This window comes from Bicyclus anynana, chromosome 4 (genome assembly GCF_947172395.1).
Source record: "Bicyclus anynana chromosome 4, ilBicAnyn1.1, whole genome shotgun sequence".
Lineage (NCBI taxonomy): Eukaryota > Metazoa > Arthropoda > Insecta > Lepidoptera > Nymphalidae > Bicyclus > Bicyclus anynana.
The window spans coordinates 4,626,459-4,637,692 of NC_069086.1; the positions used below are offsets into that span (position 1 = coordinate 4,626,459).

Sequence of the window (11,234 nt, forward strand, 5' to 3'; positions counted from 1 at the left end):
TAGTGTTAACATACCTATAGAGTGTGAACAAAATATCCAGAATATCCAGAAAAAGTATCATATCTAGTGAGAAGTAGTCTTAACCCCTATGCAGTCACAATCCTTATGGGTGGAAAGTTCTCATCAATATAAAATTAATCAAGTCCAAACACAAGGTAGCTACTGTAAACCGTCGAGGAGTTCCCTTAACTCTCCTTCATCTTCATCACCAAACCCCTAATACAGTCACAACCTATCCAGGTGGAAAGTTCTCATCAATACAAATTTATCAAGTCCAAACACAAGGTATCTACAGTGAACCGTCGAGGAGTTCCCTTAACTGTCGTTCGTCTCCATCACCTTAATACAGTCGCAAACCATCTAGATGGCAAGTTCTCATCAATACAAATTAATCAAGCCCAAACAAAAGGTAACTGCTGTAAATCGTTAACGAGTTCCATCGTCTGTGTTTCGGCTCCATCATCAGACCAACTCCAGACCATCATAAAATTGTAGTGGTTTAAAACACCTTATGGAAAAACTAACAAACGCACTAGCCGTCTCTACGATTTTTGAAAGTTCCCCTCAATTTCTCCAGGATGCCATCATCAGACCCTGACATGAAAAAAATGGGACCACCCTGGAATCAAACCCTTCAAAACAAAAAAAAAATTAAAATCTATAAATGACGGAATTATCGCTGGTCATACATAAAAAAAAAAACATACATACAGCCGAACGTAGAACCTCCTCCTTTTTGGAAGTCGGTTAAAAAAATAGATTACCTTGATACTAAATATTTATTTAATTATTTACAATTACAAATTAACAACAGCTTATTTACAAATTACAAATAATTTTAATATGGTCCCATCTCCATCAAGGCATCAATGTGTTCATTTTCTGGCAGAATATCTATTTCAATGGGCTCCGGTTCAACTTTTTCTCCATTTTTTTTATCCAATGAAAAGAATCTAAATAACTTAGATAAATTAATTATGGAGTACGCTGAATGTGCTAAAACATCCTCTACCATTTCTTTGAGAACCTGATAGGCAGCGACTACTTGTAGGGCAACTTTTGTTTCTGAAAAATGATGTTCGAATTAGAACATTAGAACATACAAATATAAGTACAATAGTACTTTATGATATAAGTGCGGTAAGTTAAATTACAGCCGATGCGATATTGCATAGTGCTATGGTAAGGAAGCAGAGGCTGTAATTATCAAAGCGCACGTATGTCATACGACGTTTTATAACACATTTGCGAGGAAACTTTGAACATACTTTCAGAAAACGAATTTGCATCTTGGCCTGTTTTCCATATGACATTTTGATACGTTTGTCACTTTTGCAGAGACAACGAAGTGTGCACACCAGTGTTTGTTTTTTTTAGACAAATGCACCAAAAACAGCCAGTATTAATAAAGTAAATTAATATTTTTGTGTTTCTGATGCAGATAAATGGTTGACGTTTATTGTCAAAATTATTAAAATTAAAGAATTAAATGGCTTTCTATTATATTTTATCACACAAAGTTAATTTTATTAATAAAATGTTGAGCACTTTTCTGACATAAAAACTCTTTGCCAAGATTTAAAAAAGTACCGTTCATTTTTAGAGGGATGACAAAAAAAGTAATTTAAAACATTACGGCACATGTGCGTAATGAGACACATTACAATATTGAAATTGGTGAAATAAGCGATACTTTACGAGCAAATGTGTTATAAAAATAATAAAAAAAAATCTAAAAGGAAACACTTACTTGAGGCATTATTTTTGTTAAGATCAAATAAAAATAGGAAGAAGTTTATTTGGAGATATACATCCTTCTCAGTGTATTCTCTGAACATGACCCCTTTCTCGCATTGTCTACAAAGTGGGTAGCCACCCGCAAATGTTTGCGGCAAACGCACCGTGCGGTAACCACAAGCAGGGTCCTCGCAAGATATCCAGCCTGCGTAGTAAAGGTTGTGGTACTGACGCATTTGCAAAGTTAACTGGTTTTGTATACACGCCAAATAGTCTATTGGCTTCACAGGACACTTTTCATTCTGACATCGCTCTAAAAACGAGACAGTCTCTTTGTCCAACTTCACAAAAGTCTCGCGTATTCTGTTTTCTTTTTTACACCCTTCGTTCACGCAAACGAACGTGAAGTCTTTGCAGTGTCTGTATTTTTCCTGATCGTTTTCTACTTCGTATTGATCAGTATTAGTGTTTTCTTTTTTAATCATTTGACGGTAGCCAGAGGGGTCTAAGCCCAGGCAGTCGGCGACACGCGCGGGGTCCATGCCTTCGATTGGCTCACAGATACGAGATATAACTGGATGTAGCTGATGAGCTAAATAGTATCTGTAATCAACTTTGAGGTTTTCGGAATTCTTTAACTCCTCGACGTGATAAGCTCTTTGTGTTGCAGAATTGGCTGTTCCGTCCTCGCAAATTATGTAAGGCACTATATCGCCTTTCTTGAACCGCCTGCTATTTTTGCTGTTTAGTCTTAATGCTACTTGGACGTGAGGTTGGGCACTTTTGTCAGCATATTCGTTGGGGTTTTTAGTAAGCTGTTTTGTAATTGTTAATAATGATAGCGGTATTTTACTGCTGACTAAATCTTCTTTCAGTTTGCTCAAATGATTCTGAATACTTTCTAGTCTTTCGTCGGCTGACTGTTCAGAGAGAATTTGGCTTAAAATAAATTTCCCCGATTCAGCGGCTAATTGCGACCAGTCACGTCTCACTATATCCAAACCCTTGTGTTCTTGAATAAAAACGAACTCTCCATTTTTATTCCTGCTTATCACCACAGCCGCATATTTCTTTTTCTTCAAAAGGAGCAGATATTTGAAAACCCCATCGATATCCAATTCTATTTGTTTGTACTTTTTGTTGATCTCTCTTTTAAGATCATTCCCGATCTTGAACACGTAGTCGTAGTCTAGACAGTTCGTATTTATCATCAAACTGTCTGTATCGCCATATACGACTTCGTAATTTAATTTCTGAACAATTTCTTTTGTGTCCATCAGAATTTCTCTGCCTTTCAACGTCACCAGCGCTGCTAGTGGTTTTGCATAAAACCTCGAATGTGTGAAACCTAAACAACCGTACATTGAATTGGCCGTGAGTTTTAGAGCCATTTGCCTGATGTTATACTGCATGTATTGTTCTGATGGTAAATCTGGTGACTTCATTAACTTTTTAACTTCTCGTCTACTTTCCACAAGCTTTCGGATCTGCGTCGGCAGAACACCAAAATCTGTATTAGAACTAGGCAAAACCAGATTATTGATGTCATCGTCGGATACGGCGCCATTCCTTCTCTTGATGGTCGTAAAACAAATGTTATACTCTTGGATAATACTGGGATACAAGGAATTGAAGTCCATGAGGAGAATGAGCTTATCGTAGAAACCTTTCTTGGGGTCCAGTACGAGACCTCCAGAATAAGCTGCTTTCTTCTTTCCTTGTTTTTTAGAGACATTATTAGATCCGTCATTATCTTCCACATCCGCGTCATCGCCTGTCGCTTTCTTTCCATAGACCTTATCAGGTACAATATACTGTTTCTCAGTGAAAGCATGAAGGAGTAGAAACTCATTTCTCTCTGATCTACCACCCATTAATGTTCGAGACATCACGTTTCCAGCGATCTGAGTAATTTGTAGAGCTAAAGGAATTACGTTCAGTTCGCACATGATTTTGAGTATATACGACGCGTCTTGCATGCTCAGTGTAACAAGTTGTAAAAGGTCATTACTGCTTTCGTAATAGCGCGGTATGTCTTCAAGAGCAACGTCGACCCGCTCGCCTTCTTTCATCTTCAAAACATTTACACTCAAGGTATCAAGATCGAAGCTTCTAGCCCTAATAAGCTCCATTGCGGATACTTTGATATCGCAAACTAGTCTGCCCAAAAACGCATCTCTTGCTGCAAACTTTTTTTGAGGAGCCACAGATCTTTTTAGGCGACCAAGTCTTGACCAATTCGGTATGCGTAAGTCTAGTATATTTCCTATGAGCAAGTCCTGTAGGAACCCTTGTAAGTCGTGACCAACTACTAAGTCTGGATCTAGCTTCCAGAACTGTACCATGAAGTAGTTTAGAAGTTCTCGTTCTGTGTCACATTTGGTCAATTTAGTAGCTTTGTACTGAGGTAAGTGTTGTTTTAGGTCGAGTGGCCAAATATCATTGCATTTCGTCATCACTGAAAAAAATTGCTCATTTTATTTTACATTCCGCTCGAATTTCTTACAGCAATTTTATATAAATAAAAGTTCATATCTGTATAAGCAAAAATCCCTTAGGAAGTTATTAGAATTAGATTTTTTGATGATTACATGTACTACGAAGTTTATTACTGCGGTAAAGTAACATTGATGTTTTAGTCCAAAGGGGCAGTTTGTCAGGCAAATGAGCTTAAATTCGTCTAATATACATTGTAAATTAATTATTTGTGACAAATTTAAACTAATTAAACCATTAAAAATATTTAAGCAATGTTGATCTATTTTAAATTGGGGTTACTCACCACAAAAATGTTGATTGAAAGGCGGATTCGGCGGAGGCTTGTGTATAGGGAAGGAGTTATGCGCCAGACAACTGAGCATCAATATCTTTGTCTTGTTTGTTTTAGGATCTGTGGTTGTCCTCATATTCAGCTATAACACAAAACTGTATGATCAATACTACATAATATTTTGGGAGACATACAATGCAAATTTTCAGGCACATATTTAAAGAAAAAATATTTAGGGGAAGTATTTTGCAGGATTTATAATTAAAATTATGATGTGTAAGTATTCAATTGAAAAAAACTATGATAGTAAATTATTAAGGGAACTTATATAAATAGACAAAGAAACTACAAGGTATTAAAGGTACAAAGAGGCCAGTGACTCAGATAAATACCCTGCAAGATGTGTTTCCACTTGAGATCAGTTTCCATTGAAACCAGCAGTTATAACCATATTATAATGAACTCAGACTAATTATTGTATAGGACCTGCCTCACTAGACGTAACTTCTGTCAAAGTATATGATCAACAATCTAATGCGATTAAAAAACTGTTCGATGTTTCAATCGTGTTCGTTGGTTAAAAAGCTCTGTAAAAATACCTTTTTGTGTAGTTGAACAGTGTAAAAATGGGCAAATACCACTAGTTTAGTATAACCAATTTAACCTTGTTTTCCTCGGAAAATGACAGACAATTTTGTGAATTTGGGTGCAATGCTGGTCTGTCTATAATTTTATTGGTCTAAGAAAGTGAAAGATGTTTCTATGTATAGCTAGTGGAAGGCCGCGCCTTCGTTCGCGTGAAATTGTGTTTTTTATAAATTCCGTGGGAACTATGGATTTTTCTGGGATAAAAAATCTATGGACTCCAAGGACCAAATTATCTTTATACCAAAATAATCTTAACGGTTTAGCGGTACATTGTATGCATAATATTATGCTACAGTTACTACTTACAGCTGCAATCACTATCGGAGGTGGCTCCAAATCACTATCATTCCTGATAACATTTATGTTCTCTATTTTGTCGCAGGCGGCCTCCAACTTGCACCACGACACTTTGGCCAGAACATTCTCTACTTGCTTCACTTCCAGCCAACACGGGCCTTTGATTTTTCTCTCTAGTAGGAATGTTTCTAAGGACGAAGTGTTCGCGCCAAACGCGTGTGAGAATGTTAAGTAGGTTTTGTTGGTTGGCGGCGGAGGCAATGTAGCCTGGAAAATATATAAAATAAGCCTACATAAATAAAAAAAATATTATTCAACCATATCAAGTTAGCGATAGACGCAAACTGCTAGACACAGGTTTTGAAGAATTTTTCAAACAACAAGGTCCTGAACCCACATATTATGTAGTCATCCACCGAGTGAGCTGGTTGTGCTTAGCGTGGTCGCCATTCTAGAACCTTGGTCCCCACCAACGTCCTGTACTTGGCGGGGTCGCTATTCTAGAATCTTGGTCCCCACTAACGTCCTGTACTTGGCGGGGTCGCTATTCTAGAATCTTGGTCCCCACCAACGTCCTGTACTTGGCGGGGTCGCTATTCTAGAATCTTGGTCCCCACCAACGTCCTGTACTTGGCGGGGTCGCTATTCTAGAATCTTAGTCCCCACCAACGTCCTGTACTTGGCGGGGTCGCTATTCTAGAATCTTGGTCCCCACCAACGTCCTGTACTTGGCGGGGTCGCTATTCTAGAATCTTGGTTACCCCAACATCCTATGCTTGGTGGGGTCGCAATTCTCGAACTTTGGTCCCCCAACTTCCTGTGGTCGCCATTCCAGAAACTTGGTCCCCTTAACGTCCTTTGTTTGGCAGGGTCGCCATTTTAAAACCTTGGTCAACCCCAACGTTCATTTTCTTCAGAACTAGTGCCCCGCCTATCGCCATTTCAGCTTAGCTACACATCGTGTACGTCGGTAACTGTGGTTCTGTAAACCATTTGCAAAATATTTTACTTACAGAATATCTGACTTCCAAGTAATCACACTGAGCGGGTATGTCGGGCAGGTTGAAGCAGTAGTTCTTCGTAACCTTTCGCGATTTGAACTCCTTCAGCCCGAGCTCACTGGCCACTGCAGTATTGAATTCCTGGTACACGTCCATCATTGTCACCTCTTGGTCAGTTGGTTCTAGGGTTATTGGGTCCAGTTTCTGTAAGAGAGGAGTGTTTTGTATGTGTTACTTATTATACATAAAACAAATCATTTCTATTTAGAAAGTTATTCATTAAGAGTAGCATTCAACACACATCATATCATTATCATCATCACCAGTCTATCTTAACAGGCCACTACCGGTCCAGGCCTTCCTTCTTATAATAGAGGGGATATGGAGTTTAGATCCACCATGCATAAATGTTATGTTTTTATTAAAAAATAATAATAATTTAAATCTAAAAATAGTAGACTCCGCGCGGTTTCACCCGCGTGGTTCCCGTTCCTGGAGGAATATGGAGATAAAATATAGCCTATAGCACTCTAGCATAGTGTAGCTTCACAACAGCAAAAAAAAAAAAAACAAATCTGTTCAGTAGTTTCAGAGCCTATTCAATGCAAACAAACAAACAATTACATTTTTCTCTTTATGATATTAGTATAGATTACTATTAAGTTGAATCCAAGAATACTTTTTTTCTAATGACACTTTGAGATACCAGGCAAAGAGACATAAAATACATCATAACTGCTGACTAGCGACAGTTTAAAAATGTTTGATAAAAAATAAGTAGCTTACATATTCTCTAGGTAGCAGGAACAGTTGCCTATTAACATTCTTGACAACCAAACAGCAAGATGCACAGCCGGCCTTCTTGTTGGAAGGTTTCACATACACTTTACCAAACAAGTACACTACACCAGGCTTCACATATCTGTCTTCCCATGCGTCCAACCAGTAGAACTTTAAAATCTGAAAAATAAGCAGCAGTGCAACAGTTTAGGATCCGTTTTTTTTTCGTTTTACAATATGGCTTTGAAACACATTTAGCTAGTCGTCAAGTAATGATTTAAATTAAAATTTATCAAAAAATTTACGTTATTAGAGCGAAAGTCAAAAAAAAAAGTCAAGTCATGTCATGCTTTAGTACAGCAAAGGCAACCTGACTAAAACTGTTGATGGAGTCCACCAAGGAAATCAAATTAATCACTTAAAACACTCTTGTTCAACCTCTACTTCACTTATGTACCTTAACAGAATTATATTGAATAAAATGCATTCTACTTAAAACACATTCTACATCAAATGTATTCTACTGCATTTAAGAGTTTTAAAAGCAAAAAACTCTAAAATGCAGCAAATCAATGAAAATAAAACAAGAGCTACATGTGACTTTTTGGTTTATAACATGAGTTTATCAGATCATTAACAAGTTATTAATTATTTCAGCAAATTGATTTAACTCTACCTTCTCTCCTTCTTTGTTGTTTTGTAATGGCAACTCTCCATCAGTCTGGACTGTAGCCACTACTTGGTTATCACTTTGTTCTGCCCAGTTACTGGTTAATGGTTTTAGTTCAGTCTTTATATTCTTTGCAGGAAATATGTCAAAGTCCTCATTCAAAAACTCTTCAGCGACATCTGTTATTGTATTAGGTGTAGATATATTTGGAGTAAGTTCTTTCTTTGTATTGGAGACACTTGGTGTTTCTTCTTTTACTTTAATATCACACAAAACTGCATCATTGCTAAAGTCATCACCAAAATCTATGTCTTGTGTGGAAAATTCTTCTATGTTCTGAGTGGCAGAGTCTTCAAGTTCTCTTTTAATTTCTTTATCTATTTTCCATTCTGGTTTTTTTAATACTGTATGACCATTGGATTGCTTTTCTACATTATTTTTCTCCTAAGAAAATAATGATAATATGAATTAAATGTGAAGGAAAATAAAGCTCAATTAAATTTCATCTGTTTATTTGAAATACTTATAGCCTGATAATATAAAAATTTTGCTGTCTGTTCTAAATAGATTAAAGGAATAATTAGTTCCTTTTTGCAATGAGGTAAGTTTTTATTTATCTGGTCAGGAAGATAAAAGAACATTATAAACTATGACATTTACAACTGAGAGAGAATAAAATAAGACTAGCATATAACTCATACTTTCTTGATAAATATGACCCAACTAACCATAGAAGCATTTTTATGCTCTTCTGAAGTTTCTTCAACTTTTACAACTGGAGTTGGTTTTTTCACTGTCAATGAAAGGCCTTTGAAGTAATTCTGAGCATCTCTTTTGCTTGATTCAATAATATTGGCTTTTGTAGGAACCACAGGCTTTGGCTTGACCAAAGAGGGGGCATTGCCATCCAAATCTGACATTATGTCTGACAAAATGTTATCCTCTGATATTTTTACATCCTAGAAATCAAATTATAAAATATAACAACAATATATTACAAATTGGTTTTAAGTACTTTTTTCTTTTAAAATTAGTTTTGTTTACCCCATATAACATGGTTAACTTGAACTAACTCAACCATCTACTGTAGGGGCTGACCTCCCTCCTTATAGGAAAGGAGATTTGGAGACTAAGACTGGCAACACAGCTCCAATGTGGGTTGGCAGGCTGAGGGCGATAATATTTGACTATATAACACTCCCTACAAAATGTCAATGGTGAAACCAGACAATTGATTAATGATTGGAAAAGATTGAAGTGTTTTGTGTGAAGTGTGGGGATCCAATACCACCAACCTCCAACACTGGATTACCCCTGAGAATCTTTTGGAAGTAAGAAAACCCAATACTTTAGCCACACAGCCCAACCATTGTATCAATGGAGCCTAGATTACTTTAAGCTCTAACTAATTAACATAGAATAAGAAGTAAGTATATTAAAATTATCAAGCAACATCTTAGTTGTAAAGTTGTAGATTATCTTAATGAACATAAGACAAAAACCTCTTTCTTCTTGGTTGGCATGGAACCTAAAAGGTTCCTGATATTGCCTTTTCCAGTGGGACCCAGTGGTGCAACTCTGGCTTTCCTCTTTTGCCCTCGACCAGATTCCTTTTTATCTGTTGCTACATAGGAGTCATCAATCTCGTCATCATCAAATATCTCTCTGCCATCCTCCACATAGCCAGTTCCATCTATAACAGAAATTGATAATAATATTATGTGATTAAGAGTCAGATACAGAAGTCAGTGATTCTTGAGACAGCGTGTATTGTGAGGAGGCTCCTCGCTCTGGAGCCCTGACTATTGGTTGCTTGGGCACTCAAATGTCCCGCAGCAGGAGGGTTAATTTTTTTTTTAATTTTTAACAGTGTTTTGTATTATATTTTTATGTGATAACAATGTATTGTATTATTCAGCTTTTATCCGTTATAGTTTCACATACAGCCAGTCCTCAAGTAATAATTTTTATCTAATAAATAACTTGCCTTATTAAGGCGAAAATGGTCAAATAGTTATAGTGCAAATAGTTTTATTTGCATATTTAGAAACTATGCAAAAAGAAATTTGAAACTATTTTTATAAATGATTTAGAAACTTACCAATATTTAATCAAAATCTGATGCCCTTGGTTATGCAAAACAGAATAAAGATGCAGGTTTAGAAATACAGAGAACATTATATTGTTTAATACATTCTTAAACCTACTTGCAATTACATATATAATGTTGTAAAAAATAAAAAAGATTTTCCTTAATGTTTGAGATATAGAGAAAAGGTGATGGTAGGTGATAAGATATGGTTGAATTCATCAACAATGATAAAAATCTTTAGCAAAGTGTCTTATATTTCCAAATACATTAAAAATTCAATTCTGTCGAATTGCCTTTATGTTAGTCAGCCAGGAGCTAGGAGGTACAAATAGGTCAGTATAAACATCAGCACACTACAGCTTACAGGTCTCCTCTCTTCTAATAAGGTGGTGGGTTTTGTGTGGTGATTGACTGAGTAACAATCGTTATCAGATGTAAATTATAATGCCAACCAACATCTAATCAATGCAAGCTTCAATAGCTCAATGGTAAGAGCGGTCGGACTTATCACCGAGGGGTGGTGGTTCGATCCCCGCCCCGTAGGTCTATTGTCGTACCCACTCCTAGCACAGTATTTCCCGACTTTCTCCTTTAGTTGGAGGGGAACGGGAATATTGGTCATATTATAAAAAATACGGCAAATAATCTTTTTTTTTTTTTTTTTTTAAATCAATGCAATGTCCCAACAACTTCCCAACTACGGGTAATTTGGTAAAATAAATAAAATAGGTACCATCTTCAATCCAGTCATCTTCCTGCCTCTGTAACACACGTTCACTGTACTCAGATTCGTCCACCGTATCATACACATTATCCATTTCATCCACGTCATATTTATGTTTTGATCCTTTCCCTTTTAGTTGTTTCAACCTCTCGAAAGCCGACATACGGCCATGTTTATCCACTTTCTGCCGTTTAGATCTGGAATTCGCTGTAAATGTTTGCAGAAGTTGAGATAAATTGTACATAACAGTATCCAAATGCTATGATGTGAAACGCTGTTCAAACCTATAGAGTCCGCCATGATTTACAATAATATTGCTTTAAAATTAAAATAAACATAAATAAAAACACATTCACAAATTAAAACGAAATCATTCCAGAAATGAAGTTAATGTTTTGATTTTTGACAACAAAACGAATGACATTTTTAATGGCGCGAAATCGAATGCAGTGTAGTTCAGAAATATCATCATCATAATGTCTGTTCAGAAATAATTCACCGGCAAAATAGTGTCT

At 36.4% G+C, this 11,234-nt stretch overlaps 1 protein-coding gene across 1 annotated transcript; it reads right to left on the minus strand.

Moving 5' to 3' along the window:
- Positions 1 to 765: 765 nt before the first annotated feature.
- On the minus strand, positions 766 to 11,173 carry LOC112042958 (DNA polymerase alpha catalytic subunit). The gene is made up of 11 exons (XM_024078190.2): positions 11,004 to 11,173; positions 10,729 to 10,926; positions 9,406 to 9,596; positions 8,632 to 8,862; positions 7,910 to 8,347; positions 7,240 to 7,413; positions 6,466 to 6,657; positions 5,462 to 5,719; positions 4,520 to 4,649; positions 1,751 to 4,195; positions 766 to 1,065 (listed from the first exon to the last, which is right to left on the minus strand). The coding sequence occupies exons 1-11, from the start codon at positions 11,017 to 11,019 to the stop codon at positions 839 to 841; spliced, it is 4,500 nt and encodes a 1,499-aa protein (XP_023933958.1). The 5' UTR covers positions 11,020 to 11,173; the 3' UTR covers positions 766 to 838.
- Positions 11,174 to 11,234: the final 61 nt, after the last annotated feature.